The following is a 21,108-nucleotide window of genomic DNA, read 5'->3' as shown; positions in this document are numbered from 1 at the left end:
GAAGATGTACAAGCATTCTCAGGGCTGCCACACAAGTTGTCATTGCCACTGAAAGGCCCCTTCCTCTCTCACAAGCTCGGAGGCCTACTTTATGTCATTCCTAAAAGCAACTATTTTTAAAGATTGTTTGTTTGATACATGATTTATCTCTAAAAGGAAATTATTAATTTATAATGCAATAGTACCTTTCTGTTTGAAGGACATAGACACTTTAAACACAGCAGAAACCACATAGTTTTAGTTTTAAGGTGTTAAACATTTGCTACAGTAGAACACACCCCTCCCAAACTCTAAATGCAGGCAGTTGTATTTTCAACCGACATGAATCAGTTCTTTGTCTGATCTTTTTTCATTTAACAACAGAAAGAGAGAAAGGAAAAATTCTGTTATATTTTTACATAGTATAGCCTATCATAAAACGAGAAGTAAGTTGCTGTTGCTTGTCTATGTGTTATTCATCATGTCTGCAATATTTCTGCCACCACCTTTTTCAGCACCTGTCTGTTGGCCAATCAGAAAAAAGCAAAAGGCCTGAAGTCTCTCCAACTCCAGGGAAACTCTTTCCAAAAATATCCCCAAGCTAAGTGTCTCCCTAATAGGAGCTACTGACTGACAAATCTCTCAGCAGTTCATTCTAAATAGCCAGCTGTGTTTTATCTTTTTTTTTTTTTAATTTAGTTCTACTGAAGCTAACAGTGGAAGTAATCAGCTGTTCCATTTTCCTCCTTCAGCATTCATTCCTCTTTCCAGAAGTATGGATGTCACATTCTTGCACATTTGTCTTTGTTAGTGCTATGACTTCTGGCAGCAATACACAGCTGTCTACCCCCATCTGGCATCAGACATGTTTTTAGGTGGCAGGTGGAGTCTTCCTACGGGCCACAGGAATACATTTGGCATAATGAAAAGACAGCGTGCAATAGCTGTTACAAAGGTAAAGCAATGTAAAGCTGTATTATGATAAAAGGAGAGAGAAGTAAATATTTATTTTCCTACAGATCAGCATCTCACATTTTGTTGAAAGAAGCACATTCCTTTTTCAAAGTTAATCTCCTTGTAAAGAAAGAAGCTTTTATCTGGTATTGAACTTCAGCACTGTCTGTGCCTGCTCAGATCAAATACATTTCACATGCTAAGAAGGAATCCAAATACATGACTGGCTGTGAATATAAACATGTAAAATATGCACTATAGGCTTGCAGCTAAAATTGATCTAATAGAGATCATTTTCCTCACAAGGAGGAAAGTCTAAATCTTAGCACATATAACATTAAAGAATGACATCTGATGCTATAAAGCATTTTTCTCACTGTCCAGCTATGGGAATTTTATGATATGCATAAGTGCAACTAGTTTTTATATGAAAGAAAAAATCAGCTCTGTTTGAAATATAATCTTCACAGAGGTACAGGTAATATCTAATGTGAATAGGACTGCAGCACTTAGAATTAAGCAGTTCCATACTCTACAGGGCATAGAAGGAGGAGTAACTTTTCAGATAGAGCACAGGTAGTTATATCAAGTGTGATTAATTTTAAAATAAAATAATTGGTAAAGCCATAATGAATATGACTAACATGTACAGCATACAGGACAAAATCAACTGAGAGAAGAGTAACACTTGAAGCATTTAAGTTAAAAAAACTGGACAAAATTAGAGCTAAGGTCTTGTATATGGACTTCTTAAAAGAAAACTTAATTTTAAGAAAGAGACTAGTGTTAACTGTACTTTGCAGAGTCGGGACAAAAATTAGCTATCTAACATTAATGGGCTGCTTTTCTTCTTTCAAACAGCTTGTTTGAGTGTTACTGTTGTGACAGATTTTCCACTAGAGTGTTTTAACTCTAATTTATTTCCCTTCTTTTCTTCAGAAAATTATGTAAGACTACACTGAGCTGATACAGCTTGGATTTCTTAAACTTACCATATAATTTGAAATCTTTACATGCTAGATTGTATAGTCATACAATCTTGATTATATTGCCATGTGCTACATTGACAAATGACATCCTTGCTTTCTCTATCCTTATGAGATTGATTGCATTGGTGATGCCTTCTTTAACTTTCACTCATTTCCCTCTTGCTTCAATTCAACGTGAAATTGATTTTTTAAAGTTTTTGTACTAAAACCAGCTGTAACACAGGCTTGCTTATTTGTATACATTCCCAAATGCTAAAATGTGGAACGGCCTTTCTACTTGAACCACAGAAGACTGTCAATTCAGAGTTTGTTGACACCTCATTTCTTTTCTTTGCTACCACTAGATAACACGCCTTAAGTATTTTAATAGAACCGGGCAGTGGGAAGGCCTTCTCCAGGCCATCTCACAGCGGTGAGCTCCGCCGGTGCGGTGCGGCCGCAGCTCCATGGCACAGCGGTGAGCTCCGCCGGTGCGGTGCGGCCGCAGCTCCATGGCACAGCGGTGAGCTCCGCCGGTGCGGTACGGCCGCAGCCCCATGGCACAGCGGTGAGCTCCGCCGGTGCGGTACGGCCGCAGCTCCATGGCACAGCGGTGAGCTCCGCCGGTGCGGTGCGGCCGCAGCTCCACGACGCACTGCACAGCAACATATCCCGCAGGCCGAGCTCGGCCCGGGGGCACCCGCTGCCGCCACAGCCGCACAGGCCGGCAGGCTCCACGCTCCCTGCCCCTCACCGCAGAGCCTCACCCTGCCTGCCCCTCCTGAGCAGCCGCTCTCGCCGGGTCTGGCAGGCACCTCTTCACCTCCAGCACCGTCGCTATTCACCGGTGCCCACTCGCTTCTCCAAACCCCGGGCCCCATCCGCGTTTTCCCCTCAGCGCCTCACGCACCAGAGTGTGCGCGGGGCTGGGAGTGAAGGGTCTGGCCAGGCCGCGAGGCAGGCTCCGAAACCAGCGTGTCATTGTTGTATTGCACTACGTGTCATGGTGACATGGCCCTGAAGGGAGTCTGATGAACACAGGGTCTGGCAAGAGGCAGGCTCAGACAGCACCGCCTTTCCCGGGGCACCGCCCGCTTCCAGGTAACGTGGACAGAGACATCTCTACCCTGGGCACACTGTTGATAGGCAAAGATCAAACAGCTTTGCCCTACGTGTCTTCGCCTGTGTGATAAATCCGTGAGAGCACAATGTGCTTCACAGCCGCAGGTGCAAAAGTGTATTAATCACAGTGCACAGGGGTGCAAACTAACAAAATTCCTTTGACATTTTAAGGGATGCTGGGGGCGCTCACCAGTCAAGTAGCTGTTTGTACATGAGTTCCATTATTACCTGTGTGGCTAATAAAAGTTAAAGAAGATGGCATCTTGAGACAAAATGATATTCCAAGTGTTCTAGTAGTCTTGAAATAAGGGAAGCACAATGACAAGTTTCTCAGTATGAGGTAGTTTGCCTCATCAAGACTTTAGATAGACTATAGATCTTGGACTGAGAAGTTTTCATCTCTTTCCCAGTTTACAGAATGGTATTAGTTCTTTGTGAGTTACTTAGCCTTCCTTTCTGTTTTATGGTTTCCTTTCCTATTCACAGCTGTAGTAATTCTAGCAAGTTGTATTATTTTCAAAGTTTATTGATGTGTTGTTACTTGCAGCCCCTCAATCTCTTTGTTGATGAAATATTCTGTAAAAGAAGGCTGGGAGTTACTATTTCTGTTCATTAGTTTAATTTTAACAATTGCTGTATTTCTTCCAGACCAATTACCAATACAACTTCTAGCAAAAGCTGAAGGTGTATAAGCTTTCCCACTGCACACCTAAGATCCTCAGAGAAACTTGGAAAAATTGTATTTTAATACTATTGACACTGCTTACTACATTTGACACTTTCATACATATATGACAGGTCGATACTTCCAATGCACTCTATGAAAACATAGATTAGCTCTAGCTATGTAAAAAAATCCATTTACTATGTATTTACAAGCAAAATTAAATGTTTTTTGCATACTGAGGGAAAACTAAAGAACAAAGCGATGCGATGCATCAAACTACAGCAAGACATTGGCCCAATCTGTTTAAGCACAGGCAACCAGATTATTTTCTTTGCTCTTTCAGAGGTGGAAAAAATGTCTGTTAGTAACTCAAAATAACTGGAGGTTTCTGTGGCAACTGGTAAAGGAGGTTGTATCTCTCTCTGCTGCTTAAAGTAGAAGCAATTCTTAGAGATTTCTATTTGAAGTTTGCATACTGGTATTTGACTTCAGGTCTTGGAAAGGAGATTGCTTATCTACTTGTATTTTATCTTGTTGCTATTTAGAGTAAGAAACAAAATAACAAGGACCATAACAGAGGAGTTCTGCTTTCTCAGGTAAGTACCTTAATCATTCGGGTAAAGAGCTTATTACTGTATTTTGGTTTTACGTAATTAAAATCTTAGGATGAAAATCTTTTGCATTATGTAACATCTTCATCAGATCGAATGGTAAGCTGGTACAAACAGAATAGTTTTATGGTTTTTGGCATGAGATTTGGAATGACTCGAGCTGACTAGTGTTAGAAACTATTATTAAGGTTTCAGGGAAACTGCAGCTGCATTCTATCAAATCTATTGGTAGTGAAAACTGTTATCTCTGTGGAGTTCTGTTCATCAGCTGAATTTTCCATAATATTGCCATAGGAATGGAGTGAGCATATTAGCTATATATCTCTAATCTTGTTTGATGCTATTATTAATTTTAAAATATTATATGCAAATGCTAAATTGTTACATCATTGCACATTAAAGCATGTTTATCTTGCAAAATGTGTAACTGTTCCAAAGTTTTAGTGTGTTTTCCATTTGTTTATAGTGATTTACTGCCTTTACTACTTTTATAAAGGAGAATACACATTGTTTTTGCAATAAAAATGGAAGATCTTGATTCCAAAATATTCAGTACAGATCAAAAGACATAAGCATTCCCTAAATCATAGAAGTACAATGTTGGGAAAATTTATTCATAGCTTAATAGAGCTGTATAAAACCTTGCCCTATTTTCAAGTTATGAAGAACATTTCATTAACAGTTGAAGAGGAATTAATTGAACACAAATCTTTCACTTTCTGGGCAAATGTTTCTATCATGCTATACAAAAATTATTGGGCATACTTAATTTACACAAAACAGTACTTTATTTGTATTCAGAAATCTAAATTTCTTTTAAAATATCTCTGCAAATATCTACAGGCAGATATATTTTCTTCCCAGAACTGAAAATTTAAACAAATAATTGCAAGAACCAGGATTTCATCCACCCACTCCCTCTAGAAAATGCTGAAGATAGCCCAAGGCAGCTTGTTGCTGTTTATATGCAGGCTATTTTTTACTCCCATTCCAAGGTGGCAAAGTCTTAGGCATTTAGTGGAGATGCTGGGTGTCTGAAAAAGGACCTTGATTTTACTTTGTGGGGTGACTGTTTAAAAATTAGGCATACAGTAGTTAACTCTTGGATAACCAGTTCCTTCTTTGTGCACAGTTTTCAGCTTCAAATTTTTAGAATCATGGTTCTGGTCTTATTTGACACAGTGAAATCACTGTAAAATGATCTGAAATAAAATCCTTTTAACTAATTCCACTACAACATGGTAAGGATCTCAAGCTGCAAAAATGGGGTTTGTATACATTGTGAAGCATTCCCAGTCCTGCAGTGAGTCTGTTCAAGCTGTGATTAGGGGACAGTAATTGCCTGTATGAAGATGCCAAGATGTTCTATCAACCACTGAATTAGGATGTGTGGTACTGGCACTTGTTAGTACATAATGATGGTCTGGATCCTGTGGGGTGCTCTGAGTGTCTTGTGCTCTTCTGTCACAAGAGTACATCTACTGCACTTCCATTGTTGCCAAGGGACAAATTTTAGTAAAAAATGCAAGGCAGTATCTAGAAGACCTTGAGCTAAGAGCAAATGCCAGTGTACAAAATGATTTCAAATCTGAGAGCAGATATAATGGATGCTGGCAGAAGGGACGGAGGTCTGTATCATCTCTTTGGAGCTATAATTTTGTCTATCCACTCTGGAGCATGTGACTCCCAATAGGTTGCAATCTGGCAGAAACCACGTTGCCCACACATTGCTTTTATTTCTGGAAACTATGTGATAAAGTCTCTAGATTAAACCAACTGTCTTCATGTTTACTTCTTCCTTTCACTGAGTTTTAACAGAAATTATGTGCTTGAAAAAGTGCTTTTGGACAGTTTTTTTTTGGTTTTTTTTTTTTCCCCTGGGACTAAACTCTCACAGGAGTTTAATGAGGTGAAAGTACTTCCTTAACAGAGACGGTAAGGGAGAATTGACTCTCATACACATTATGCTCTACCACTCTATAGAAACCAAAAATTTATATTGATTGTTTCAGTGGTAATACATGTGTCAGAGTTATGGGGTATTTTTAAAGCATACATGTTTTCCAGGGATTTTCTGTGTATTTTCTGAAGGAGATACTTCTTTTCTGATTATAGTATTATTTCACTTGAGATATGAAAATTCAGTAGGTTAATTTATTTATACAGTGTAGTATATGGTTACAGATTATTTATTAGTTATTACAAAAAGTATTTCTGCTCATAAGTCCAAAAATGTTAAGGGTCTTTTCCAACCTAAATTATTCTAATTTTTTCTTTTCTACAAGATTTTAAGGTACACAAGGAAGCTATTGATTTTAAACTATTCTTAGTAGAAAAAGGCAATTATTTTATTTATTATCATGAAAATAATGTTGTTGAAAAAAATTAAAAATCTGTTACCATAAAATGGTATAGAAAGGGAATGGATAAGTTCTCTGAATTTCTGAGTAGTAAGCACACAGAACTTTGTGCCACATCCAGGCCTAACATTGCTTCTGCTGGAATTCCAGATAGTGGCAGTCTGCTGAAACATGAGTTCAGTTACCAAATATAGATGAGTGGGGTACGAATTTCATAGTCACAGAGGACGGATGTAACACACAGGCCACAGTCTTCTCGACTAAGGACCAAGCAAGCTTCAGTGAAGAGCTGGAGCAACTTTAAGCCTATTCAGATAGAGAAGGAGAAAAACAACTTTACCTACTATTAATTATACTTGAACTCTTCATATTGGCCTGCTCATTGTAAGATCTGTTTTATATTTTCTGCTAAACATAATTGTTGTGTTTGTGGAGTAATTTTGCAGGATTTCAAAATTCAGAGAAAAATAATGTGCATTTTTTGTTTTAAAAAATCTTACTAGATACATTTCATCCTTCATACAATTCTTTTGAAGAGATAGGTCATGTTAAGTAATAATTAGGTCATGTTAATTCATAATTTCTTATTTGGCAGGTTCTGCAAATTCAGGATGTTTATATTTGTCTTGAAATGAGTCCTTTATTTTTCTATGTTTTTCCATATTTTACTATATATCTCTACAAAACCTTAATTTGATTCGTTACTCTATTTTTTTCTGAAATTATTGTTATCCAGTACATTTCAAATTTAATATTTACCATATGATTCTTTAAAACATCTGTATTGGGATTTGAATAAGTATTTAAACTGCATGATAAAAAAATGTGGTTTTACTAGGGCATAATTTTTAAATATATACAAATAGGACCCCATAAATAATCTGTATGTAATAATGTTGATCTGCATGCAACATTGTAATTTATGCTTGTGTCTTTAAATGATACAGTATATGGCTTTACAGGTTACCTAATGAGTAATGATGATGAAAACTGTTATAAATATATTGTAGTCTAACTTGGAGAAGCTAGAAATAGCATTCAAAACTTCTAATTATGATCTTTTAAGCTACTTGATAGGGTTAGTGATACTTCACCTCCAGTTCTCTGTGATTACAAGTTGCTCTAAAAGAATAGTGACTTTATGTATTACAGTATGGCTGAAAAACATCTTTCTCCTGGAAGCTTCCATTCAGCTCCCTAAAGCTAGACATATAAACCCATTTTCAGGAACCTTCTCACCAAGAAGGCTTATCAGCATTAGAAATTAGCAATAAACCAGCACATTTAAATCCATCAACTTTATCTAAATATCCAGGTGTAGACTGATTCAGCTAAATTTAGACACCAGGCTTTGAAAATTACAATATTTGTAGCCATTATATTTTCCCAATGACAAAGCTGAGTATTGGGAAGAAATATGTTAATTTATAATAAACTAATTTTAATCATCATGTTGGGTTACAGTAAGTGTAACAATAAGTTCCTACCCATGAAACAGCCCATTGAAACATTAGAGCAGCTCAGTGTTGGAAGTCAGGGAAGTTTATCTGAGTATGTAATGTGTCACTTTGAGATGTGAACAAGCTAGGAACCAGTGTGTGTCCGATTTAAATAAAGATATCATTTGAAGCACAGATATTTACATGTTGTCTAAATAGCACCTTTGTTCATTTGAATACGAAGTTTTAAAAAATAACTAAGATTAAAGAGGCAGAAACTCTGCAGTTTTAACCCTTGTTTCCCTGGCATTCATCCAGTTTATGCCTGAACAGCTGAGCTTCTAGACCAACTGTTTGCTGGGCTTCTCAGATTCTTTCTTTAAAGCTGCTATGTGGTAGTCAGTTATACTGTATATACTTTTTTAGATTTTGTTGACAAGAGATTGGCATGGTTGCTAAATTTGTTGCCCTGTAAACACACATAGCAGGAAAGGAAAACTTAATCCCAGCAAATAATAAACTTATCACTGAATTCTATAAAAACATCTATCAAACCCTAAATAACCCTAAATGCTTTGGGTTTCTTAGACTTCTCTTTTATGCGTTGAGTTGTAATCTGTTGGCAAGACAAACAGGCATATCAAGAGATACATATGCTAAGCCAAGAATTCCAATAATCTATTAGTCATTTAATGACTACATGCTGGGTAAGCCCTGGTTTAGTGACTACAGGTAATTGGAGCCTGCACAAGCTGATGTAAAATACATCCGAGTGCATCGCGTGATTGTCAAGCCATTTCTCCACTATCAGTAGAGAATTAAAGGAATTTTTTTTTTAATCTTATGTAATTTTTTTTCTTGTAGAAATTATCATTAGAATAAGAGAATTTTTCAGGGTAATTAAAACCACTGATGTTCAACTCAATTAAATGCTCTGCAGAAGCAATAATTATGTTTCAGATCTCATCAGCCACAATCTAGTGACCAGTTAGACAAATACATTTCAGCAAGGATATTTTCAGGCCAGTCCTTTCCTTGGGGAAAGTGTGGTTTCCCTGATGTCTTGTTTCTTGCTGACTTTAAAGAGAATGCTCAACGTAATTCTGAAGTCATGTTGGGAAACTGGAGAGGTATAAATGCTTCTCTGCTTTGTGAAACTGGTACAAAATATACATTATACACTTCCATTGAGGAGGATGATATATAGGTCGTGAAATCTATTTCTTCAGTGCTTTACTTCTAGCATATGGTAGCTTGATATTTCATTTTTCAGTGTTGGGGGAAGTGCTACTAAATTGGTAACAAGTTAAAAATGTTAGCACAATAAGTAAAATAATATTAAACATTATCAACATTAAACAGAAAGGATAACTTGGAATTTCTAATCCAAATATCCTTATGTGTATCCTCATAACAGTTTCAAGTTGAACACTACTCTCAGAATTTGATGGTTTAATGTCTGGAAGGCAATGTTATGGGAAAGAGAAAAGTAAAAATATTTCCAAAATCTTCATAAGGCTAAAACCAGAAAAAAAAGAAGTGTAATAGAATTGATGTAAAATAACTAATCAGATGGGAAATAACAGCATATATACATATTGATCCAGTGGAATCAAGATTGTGCTAGGCAATATACAGGCAAAGGATGTCTTCATACTTCTGAGGGAAGATTCATGAGGAAAATTACTCCTAAGTGCTCTCACTTACACCTAGACAATTTGCAGTCCTGGCTTATTCTAATAGAAAACCAGGTTTATGGTATGTCACACACCATTATGTTCTGCTTATCTTAAAGCTTTGTGCCTAGCTTATGGGAACTAGGATATAACTTTTTTTCATTAAGGAATTGTTCTTGTGTCTTCCAGGATGCAAGACAGAAGCTGTGGCCGACCATTGTCTCTGTCTTTAATGCTGAAGGAGACTTACTCTCCAGAAAGAAGCAGCAGTAAGGGATATCCTGAAAATATGTCAGAAGCTTCATCTTACCATGACTTTTTCTGTGATTCCCTGTCAGACACACAGAATGGTGAATTTTCAAATGAACTTTCTGCCTTCCTTACCCAGGAGGAGATAAGTAAGAGCCTTGACATAGCTAGAGAAGCCATTGCCAATTCCATGGAGGAAGATGAGAACACAGCACCGGACTTTACTCATTATCTCAACACCTCTCTTTCTAGCCCTTCAGAAGACCCTTCTTTCAGGGACACCAACCTGCATGAGCAAGACACTTTACAGACACTTCAAGCAAGCAGTTGGACTTCATCTGCTGCAAGTCCAGTTCTCCCAAGGAATCAGAAAGAGCAATCCACTGCACCTCAGACAGAGGATAGTTTTGTCACTAGGAGACAAGCAAGCACCTCACCTTTTCTACCTGCTAGTCCCAGCTTTGTCAGAAGCCTGAAATTTTCAGAGAAAGGTGGTCCATGTATGCCTAAGACAAGCCCGAACTCTGAATCGACATCACAGGGAGAAGCTCCTTTCAGGAACAAGCTGTGTGACAAAGCTGCCACATTCATAGAGGAGTTATCATCTATATTTAGACAGGCAGCGAAGACAAGAGGCCGTAGTCCCGATGGGGACTCTTCTTCTCCAGACAGTGGATACCTGTCACCTAATAAGAAACAACCAGCTTTAAGTACCTTGGTGAACCAGGAATTTGACAAACCACATCAAGAGACTGAGCCTGAGGAAAAATTACCTGGAATTCATCTGAATGGAGAACACTATTCTGGAAGGGGGAGCATCATGGAGAGCAAAATGGTCCTGTGCCGTCCCTTCATCAACATGGAAGAGCATGAACTTTCACCACCTCTATTCACTCAGAAGCTCCGGAGCCAGGAAGTTGCTGAAGGAAACAAAGTATTGCTGGAGTGCAGAGTTGCTGGCAACCCAGTCCCTGATGTCAGGTAAGTGCTAGGTCACCTGATTGTGGAAGATACCTTAAGGACAGCTATGACAGTGACCTGCTTAGAGGCAGTCACATGCAATTTTACAAAGCACAAAGAATAACACATTCTAATGTCCTTATTTCACTAGAATTTTTCACTCTGTTTGCTTAGGAAATTAACATCTGCTTGATTTAAGAGCCACAGTGCAAAATTAGAAACAGAATTGGCTCTAGCAACATTCTATGTGATTGTAACTTCATCAATCCAGGTAAAAGAAGAGACACCTTGCTCCTAAGGAGCGTATCTCAAGAAGACGATACAGTTTTTGCTGCTGATTAATTAGAATGTCTCCAAAATCCTTGTAAACTGTTTTTTGGAATTTTAACTTGGGCAGAATCATAAAATAAGAAGGCTCTTAATGACTGAGGAAATGAGTAATGAAAAACATTGCTGACATAATGGTTGGTTATTGTAAAATCAAGTATACTTTTAAGTAATCACATCAGTATAAATTAATTTGTAACTTCTGTCTTATTTCCCTTTTGACATACATACTTGTGCTATGTTAGCAGTCTGTAGATACAGCCATTACTTCATTGTGGCAAATATGATTCATGCTAACTTTCTGGCTCTTGCAAAGCTCCCTGACAGTCAAATTAATACATGGTCCATTCTTGAATTGATTTTATTTAATAATTATTAATAATTCTCCGTCTGACAACTGAAAGAAGACATATCAGTTACTAATAAAAATTACTTTTTCAAAGTTTCCACTAAAAACAAATTTCCCCATTCGTCTCTGTTTCCTTATGGATTTTCAAGAGACGGCCGCTGCACCTCAGAAACTACTGACTTCGGAAGTCCATGCACTTCTTTTGCGCGTCCTTTCTGTAGTGACACCGACTTGGCTGAAGAGGTCACTCACACACAGCACGGGCGGCACAGAGTCCGCAAGTGAGCACTGCTGTGGAGCCAAGAGAGCAAAAACCAAGGCTCGCTCAGGGGTTAAGAGACAGCAAACACTTGAGTGATGTTTGGGTGAGACTCCAAAGTCTGATTCTTGGGGAAAGGAAGGGGTTCTTTCCAGATGAGAATGCATGCAGAAAAATATGTTGTGGATTTTTAACTATAAAAGCATTACTGGGAACTTCTGAACAGTTTCATAGTATCATCTAGGCACATCACTGTTCCTCTTTCTGGATATGAAAAGGAGTTTTATGGTGTATCCTATATATATCCAGTAAATAGTTAATTTGCTGCAGTGGAAAAAGACAAGCATATTTAAAACCACCCACATATTGCAGAGCAAGCAAAGAATGTCTGTGCTACTTTCAGAAGTATTTTCTGTAAATGGGAGTTTTACGTGGTTTAAAAATAAAGCAAAACATCAGTGATACAATAATAGTTGACCATTCTCTTGTATTTTGGTAATGAAAATAATCCAGTTTTTTAAAGCACTTTACTTAGACAATTGTTTCATTAGACTGGGTTTCTGGTTTGTAATATATGTGGGAAACAATCTTCAGACCATAATCATATGAATTCAAAATATTTACAGTTTTCTGAAGTAACTGGACAGAAAAAGAAATGTGTAAAAGGCATTAAGTTTTTGTGAAGATTTCTGAATAGATAGAAAGTAGAAATGGATATTAGGAAGGTATTGCATTGCATTGCCAAAAGAACTATGGAACAAGCTGAACAGTTACCTGGTGTGAGAAGTGTAAGAGTGAGCCATTTGGCATATGCAAAATCTGCTCAACAGGAAATGTAGAAAAGGGGCATGAGCCAGGGCTGCCATAGTCTGTACATTTGCATATAGCAATGCAATCTGTAGAAATTAAGCTGCAGCTCTTCTGGTTTTTCCCAGAAAACCCAGTTTCAATAACATAGCCACTGTAAAGGCTGTTTTTGGAACTCTGTGTGATAAGCGTGATTAAAGTAGAAAGCAGTTCAGATTTTTGTGGGGTTTTTTTGTTCAGTTTTTTTTTTTTTTGCCTCAGCTAGGAAGAAAACTGGAAGCCACATTTCCTAAAGTCATAAGGAAGTAACAATAGTTTAATGGTGACAAGAAACTCACTAAGTTCTTATTTTGCCAGGCACTCAAAAAGATGTCCACTGCAATAATGAATACAGCTGATATTTAAGCTGCATCAAGCACTGACAATTATGAAATCATCCAATTGACACTAGAGGAAAAGGCCTTCAAAAGAATCTGCATAAGCTTTTCTAATCTTTTCTCATGTTACTGCTTTTCTATGCCTCATATTTTATCCTGGACCCAAGTAATCTTCAGAACTGGCTTTCTTCCCTTTTCATAGCTTTTTGTAGCTAAACTTTCTAAGTCCTCAGTCTATACAAAGTTGAGCTAGAATCCTTCTTTATCCTGCTACTTTTCTTATGAGGATAGAGATAACAATGCTGCAGAATATTAGTATAATTGAAGAAAACATCAAATGTAGTGTAAGGACATAGTATATATTTGAAGGTTATTTGATTAGGAAAGCCTCTTAAAATTTAGGTTCCTTAGATGTTCATAGCCATAAGCAGCTGAAAGTAAAACAGTAAGTGTTATGGTGTGAGTGACAAAACTTGACCAAAGCAGCTTTGTACTACAAGTAGAAAAAAAAATATTTTGGCAGAAGAACTTAAAATTAGAATCTTAGTGCTGAAATCCAAAAGCAAATAATCAGTTACATTTCAAGAATCATTACTTTTTTTTTTTTTCGAAGTTCAGTGTCTAACTTACTAGTTCTATTAGCAAAAGATCAGATTTCTTAAAATGAATATTTTGTCACTGGTCAGAAGAATTCTTACATTTCTGAGCAACCCAGATTCCAGCCTAAGACCTAGTAAGGTACAAAGTGATTTGAAAAGTTCTAGGATATCTGCCTTCTAAAGAAGGTCTAAAACATGTAAAATATAAGTTGAAACAAAATTTGTCTTACTCTCAAAACTAATTTATCAGTCAGTAGTTGTCCTTCAAAGTGCATCTGCAATGCTGTGTTTAAAATACTCATATTAGCCTTGAGCTAGCTGAAGCAAATCCCAGCTGGGTGTAACTTAGACCTCTTCAGCATTCACCTCACTACCTGAACATTTAATTGCTTCAGAGGTCTGCCTGGAGCTGTAAGCTGTGATTAAAGTATTTTCTGAGGTCTACCCTGAGCTGTAAGCTGTGATTAAAATATTTACAGATATTCACCCAGCATCTGTAGCATAAGAGGCATTGAAATTTTTGTGCAAAATATATTCTTTTCCTTTTACCACAGCAAATTGATGCAAAAAAGAAAAAATCAAAATCAAAGCTAAAATAAGGCACTTTCCACATACTACATGACAAGAACAGGGTTTCTTTGCTTTAAGGAAATAATTTGCTCTCATTATAATCCTTTTCTTCTCGTAAGTGCTGTTTGTCTAGATTTGACTGTAACAAATATGCAAAATCCCCACCTAGAAACATTAATTAAGCACCTAGAAACATTAATTAACAACATTCATAACATTGCATGTAACCCAGAACTGTTCTGAGAAAAGAAACAAATGCAAAGTACAATACTTAAATTTATAATAAAACCAAATTATGTTGACTTCTACAGCTTCAAAATCTTACCCAGTTTTACAGGCTTTAAAGGCATTGAAGACTAAAAACATGCAATAAACTGTGGCACCACCATAGTCCTCCCATCAGGCAGAGATGCAAAGAAAATTGAACATCAGATTAATTCATGCTTAACACAGATCTACACAGATGTGTAAAAACCCAAGTGTACAGGACAACAGTGATTAAACTACCTACAAAGCAGTTGGTAGTTTTAAGTCTTGGAAATTTGATAGTTTTAAGTCTTGGCAAGAGGTGTCCCAGTTGTAGTTTCTGCTTCTTTGCTGGACTTGATTTGAGGTAGGAAAATCTGAGGTTTAGAGATAGAATTTAGTTTTATTTCTTGAAGTCTCTTATGAGGTAGATTTTGTAGTTGTAGTAAAACACCAGTGCCTTGGTGGGAGATAGAAATGTTCTACTAATTCTATAATGGCAAGGCTTTAGTGCTACTTATTTTTATCAAATATGAATTGTTATTTATGTATGTGTGGTAATGGGACATACTTGACCATTCTAGGTGTCCTTACTTAAAAACAAAACTTGTTTCATGAGTGTGTTCCTTGCTTTCTTATAAAAAGTCTTTATTAGTCATCTTCAAAATTGTTGTGTTACTTTTTTATTTGTAGAATCTTAAGTATTTATGTTAGATTTTAGAATTAGATGGTGCAGGTCCTGCTTTTAAAATATTCTCATTAGCTTATATACATACTTGTGTTATTCAAGATGGAAATTTTAGTGAAGATATTTTATGATGAACTTGTTTAAAGTATTTGCTAATTCCATTCTTGTTTACTTCCCCCAGACCAAAATTTGCTTCTGAACTATGAAATCTGTCCTAAAACAGAATTTAGTAGATTACAAGCATTATGGTAGCTACAGTGATTGCAGAAATAATTCATAAAAGATAAAAAAAAGATTAGGATATATTCTGTGTGAGGGCTCTTGTGACTTGAAAATCAATAACAGCTATATATATTATTTGTATACAATAAAAAAATCAATCCTGTATTGAGCTTTGAGGTGATTCTTACCTGAGTCCCAAAATGTAATATTTTGCAGTTAGAATTGATCTAAAATACTTCGACAATTTATGCAATTGTTTCTGCTCCATTATTTCAGTGTTATAATATTTATTAATATCTAGAACAGTGCAACAAGAAATAGTGGTTTATTTATTATGCAACCTTTTGTAAATAATGTCTCCAGAATATCTTACATTTATTTCCTAAGGGTGATAATTCATGAAGTTAGTTGTCAAATTGCTCACAAATATAAACATTTTTGTTAAATTCTCTCCATAGTTTTCTCTACTAAAATGTTTTTCCAATAAACATACTTTTATACAGAAATCTCCCATGGGCCTCCACTAATCTTTCCAGAGCAGAATCCTGCTAATCTGTCTTCTTACTAGCCTTTTGCAAACAGAGGGTGCTTGTTAATAATGGAAGAATATTCTTGTACCTAAGGAATTCCTTGGGTCAAAAATGTGCTGTTTGCAGATCTGGATGTTTTTCTGTGTATGGAGGGAGCATTGACAACCATCTGAAAGTGTTAACAGCATACTTATTGCTGAGATTAAATAGAAAAATGTTTTTAGCCATTTTAATCTGGCAGTACACTCATTTAAGAAATCTGCTCAGCAGTAATATGTTGTCATTTAGTATTTTATTTGCACTCAAATGAAGATAAAATATCTTCAATATCATTCCCTTTCATATCAATATGAAAATTATATGTCAGTATCCTCAATATTTTTCTGACACAATATTTTTTTTTTTATTTCTCTTTATCAAAAATGTCTTTACTTTTGTTGGGCTTTTTTCTTCATTTCCTTCTTCTTTCATTTACAAGTTGAAATAATAGCTATTTGCAGTTGACCTCATTGACCTCATTATTCTTTTAACCCTTCTTCCCTCCTCATTTATTTACTTTTGTACTCTTTGTTTATTGGACCATACCACGCTTTTCTTGTGTCTTTTGTTTCTTGCTTTTGCTGATTTTCAGGTAAGGCCTGGCCATCTCCAGGCATCTCTGGAGTTTGAATTTTCTTTCAGAGCAGATCTGGAATGTAATGTTGAAAGTCACCTCAGTGACTTGTGAAACTGCTCCTTAATTCTGCTTGTTTTAGAGCAGTGCTCTGGACCAGTGGGCTTTGCTGAGGAATCGAGGGGTAATAGTCCAGCACAAATGGTAAAGCTATTGCAGTGGCTGCCTGTAGGGATTTCTGGCCTGCAGGTATGAGGTGGATAGCATGCATCTTTCAGATATTTCCTTTTCCATTCTCCATTCATTTTGTGGCAATAACAGGCCATACCCTCAGGATTTTCTGCATCTGGGGACAACACACAGTGGGGTTAAAGCCATTGTAGGTCATGTACCCACCTGCTTTAAAAAACAGTTTGGCCTATCAGAGCAACACTAGTAGTGCATCAGTTTTCTTAACTTGTAAGTAAGTTCTTTTACCTTAGAACCACTTGGAAAGAAGATTTGCCATGGTGCTGCTTAAGAACAGCATTTGGGAGACTCTGGTATATGATTGTCTGGTTGCAGAGAGGGGGCAGAGCTTAGTGCCGTGTGGGTGTAGCCAGGTTGCTACTCTATAGGAATGGCAGGTTACCGCCTTGCTCACTCTGTTCATGGGGGTATGGCACCTAACCCAGTCCATATGGGTTTTTCCAAGTAGGAAGAGGGATTAGGATTGCTTTGTTGATGTACCACAAGATCTTGGTTTCTGACATAGTGGTGTCAAGGGCAATGAGGGTCATTAGGGATGTGTATATTCCGTGTTGTTCACTTGGCCTGGTCTTGTCCGATACCTCTGGGTATTCATCAATAATCATACCCAGACTATAGGAGGAACAGAGGAGGAGGATTTTCCACAGCCTTCCACTCCCTTCTCCTCCTTCAGGTCTGCTATAAAAGATTTTGAAAATTTTGAATTCTCTTTAGATGTTAAGAAAACCATCTTTCACTAAATTGTTATCTCAACCCATAGGCTCTGCTTTTGCCCCTCCCTCACCAGAAGGGGCAGGGGAAAGGGGAGTGGCTTATTTAGAGTTTAATTTCCTCCTAGAATTAACCCGCAATAATGATAACCAAATGTTTTGTTTGAAAGGGTGGGGTTTTTTTCCTTGCTTGCCTGTCTAATACCACATAGAGTACAGTATTTAAAATAGGTACCTGGAAAGCACAGCTCTTTTCTGTATGAAATTATCTTTACAAAGGATCATTTATAGAGGTCTTACAAAAGAAAAAAAATTGCTAGAAAACAGGCAGAGCAATCTGCTGATGTTACAAAATGAATATTCAAAGATCTAAAAGAATGTGTGGATGTGGTTGGGAAGGTGGCCTATGGGGACACAAACTCTTTACTTGTTGGGTTTTGTAAAAGCCCCAAGGAGGAACTGTAGATTTGGGACACTGGGGTTATTCTTACGTTTCACACCTTGTGTGTGTCTCTCTAGAACAGTTTTGACTACATGATGTAAGCATTTCCTCATCTTTATTATACAGGCTCTGTGCATCACCAGGCTCTCTTTCTTTGCAGCTGTCATTTTTCATGAATGTGGAAATGACTCTTGTAAATTTTGGGGTTTAAAAGTTTCATGCTTTTGTTTTGTTATTTGTGTGGGGTTTTTTTCATCCTGAAAACTGGAAAAATAAAGCCTGTGAGGTGCATGAAGATGAGTGCTCTAAGAGACAGATGTAAAAACAAAGGAATAGTTATTGGAACTAGAATTGCTCTCTTAAACTGTAATTAGGAAGAGAATTCCATATCAGGTACTTTATTTTTCTCTGTGAGTGCCAGTGTCTCTGGTTTAGTTTTTCTGATTGCATTTCTGAAACTTTAAAAACATTTCAGTTCACTTCTTTATTCTTTTATTCTTCTTTTTCTCCCTCTCATTAAAAGAATGCAGATCTAAAGTTCCTTGCTAATACTCCCAAAATAAATAACATATGGACTAGTATTTATAAAAAGACACAGAGATTAGATGAAAATGTTATCAAAATACTTGATGGATAACATGAAAAGCTTAAAAGTAAAGTAATAAAAATTATGCTGCTATCTACATAGTAGAAAAAACATAAATGACTTTTGCCTTGTATTTACATAGGAATTGGATGAGACTTGGTTGAACTTTAAAATAATGTGGCACCGCATGTCTTCAGAAAGCTCTTTCACTACACAAGCTTTGTCCATGTTAAACATTTTTAGTTTAAAAACAAATTTTAATTGAAGTAGTTTTAAAATACAGATTTTCCACAAAAGTGGGGCTGAAACAGTGCCAGAGGCAGAATTCCAAGAGGCTGCTTTTACTTCATGTTTCAGAATTTATTTGTATAAATCTTATATGCTGTCTCAGGGCCTTTCCAGTATTGTGCAAAGCATCAACTGCCAAGAAGCCTGACAGTGAGGAAATACGTCAGCAATCTGCTTGTCATGGACTAATTGAAAGTGATCTGTGAAAATTAAAACTAAATGTAGAGGCTAAGTAGAACAGAAGCAGGAATTAACCTACATGATTTAGGCATATTTTACTTGTGCTGAAAGAGAAGAAAAGAGTAGTGAGGCTTTTCACAGAGAAGTGTTTGAAGTAAGTAATTCTGGCATCATTACTTATCAGTGTTCAACAGGTATGAAGTGCCATTCCAAATCCCATTTAAAATATCATGCTTAATACACTTTGACATGTTTGCTCCTTTGCCTAAAGGCAGTACCACATCTTGGGTTGCTTTAACCTTCTTAAGGGCAATTATTGCAGTTTATTAATGTTACTTAAACAGGACATATCTTTTTAAAACACAATACATTGCTTTATAAATATAAATTAAGTAAATATAAACATAACTTTGAAACTTGATGCTTTAAAAATTCTTTCTAATAAAAATATGTCATGTCTGAAATATACTCTGTAAATGCATTCTTGGCAATGTGAAAGCTACCTTTAAATAATGAAATCAAACAAATAGGACTTCTCTGCAAACATTCGTAGCCGATGGCTGAAAATGTTAAACTTCAGGTTGGGCTCTAAGAGCTGGCAGGGCTTTGCGGGAGGTAGGAAAGACTATGGACTAAAAGCTTATAATAGAACAAACATAGAAGAAAAATTGTTAAACAGCGGTAAATAATGAGCTTATTTTATTGGTTCTAGGACCCATCTGGAAAGTGTGTTTTTTCTAACAAGTGTTATGGTTTGATAGGGATCTATTAAGTGGGCTGGAAATGTGGTTCATTTACTAGTAAAATTTGCCTTTCCAGCCCATGCATTGGTAAAAGGAGTAAAAGAAATTCCCTTGTCCTCCTATTCCGTGTAACATAGGAAAATAAACAAGTAAGTCATGGAATCATAGGATATCCTGAGATGGAAGGGACCCACAAGGATCATCCAAGTTCAAGTCCTTCTCATAGTATCCATATTTCATTTCCTGAGCAAAAAGATATAAAGAAAGCAGGAAAGTTAAGGAGTTAGCTATGGAGGGTTTTATACCTTGTACAATTTTGCTCACATTTTGGGGTGTGTGGTGGGGGAAGAACATCAAGTACATATTTTATGTTGTCATGAGTTTTCACATTCTGCATGCTTTAGAAAAAAAGTGAACATTAAAAGATTATTTGGGATTGTTACACTTTGGGATATTTAAAAATGATGTAGTTATGTAGTGAGGAGGTAGAATTTCCTTTAAGATAATGAACAAAATTTGGAAGATTAGCTTTGTACAGAATAAATCTTTACTAAGATATTGTCCCCTTAGATATTTAAGTGTTTTGTAGCTTTTGTGGTCAAGAAAAACTTTCACATTTATTAATTTAAGAAATGTACTTTATTTCTGTTTCTGTGCTTCTGTAAGTTGCCTTATCGGAAGTGACTCACAAAAGGGGAATTGATCAGTAGGAATAGGAAAAAATTTGCAACAGCTGAAACACTGAGGGACTTGTTTAAGTATTGAAAATTTGAATCAATACCCATATGATATCTTTCTATAATCAGGAAATTATCCTACTTAAATAAGTAGCTAATCTGGATAGAGAAAAAGTGCAGTTTTATTAAATAAGAGGAATTATTATTTATTTATATTATTGTTATTTATTTATTTATAATATTATTTTTTATTATAATTATTTATTAAATAAGAGGAATCATTCGACTAGATAATTTCACCTGTATTTGCCAGGGGAAAGTTGCAGAAGGGCCAAAGACCTATACAGAAGTATCTCATCTGATGTACTGAATTACTGCATGTTCAAAATGTTTGTTACTGATCTGTCTCCAAGAACCTTATTGCCTACAAGTAGTGTGCTACCAGTTGGTGTGATACTACTCTGCATAGATGAGTACACAACTTTAGGATTGGGAGTAGTGTGAACTTGAATAGGTCTGACTTCTGTGGGAAAGGGAAATAAGTTAAAATGCCTGAGGATTGAAGGTAATTTACAGATAGAATGACTCCTAAAATACTGGGGTTCTTTTTTTTTTTTTTTTTTCAGCTACCTGCAGGTCAGAATAGAGACTAGGAGATTTA

The 21,108-nt window shown here is 36.4% G+C and overlaps 1 protein-coding gene across 1 annotated transcript in view; it reads left to right on the top strand.

Annotated features, from left to right (window-relative positions):
- Positions 1-2,489: 2,489 nt before the first annotated feature.
- PALLD (palladin, cytoskeletal associated protein) overlaps positions 2,490-21,108 on the top strand; it is a 190,485-nt gene continuing 171,866 nt past the window's right edge. The window contains exons 1-3 of the mRNA XM_053940874.1: positions 2,490-3,002; positions 4,236-4,286; positions 9,966-11,006. Coding sequence (XP_053796849.1) covers positions 9,967-11,006 — 1,040 coding nt within the window. The 5' untranslated portion in view covers positions 2,490-3,002; positions 4,236-4,286; position 9,966. The remainder of the gene's footprint in view (positions 3,003-4,235; positions 4,287-9,965; positions 11,007-21,108) is intronic.

This window comes from Vidua chalybeata, chromosome 4, assembly GCF_026979565.1.
Source record: "Vidua chalybeata isolate OUT-0048 chromosome 4, bVidCha1 merged haplotype, whole genome shotgun sequence".
NCBI lineage: Eukaryota > Metazoa > Chordata > Aves > Passeriformes > Viduidae > Vidua > Vidua chalybeata.
The sequence above is the reverse complement of the archived record's forward strand: the minus strand, read 5'-3'. Positions and strand labels throughout refer to the sequence as shown.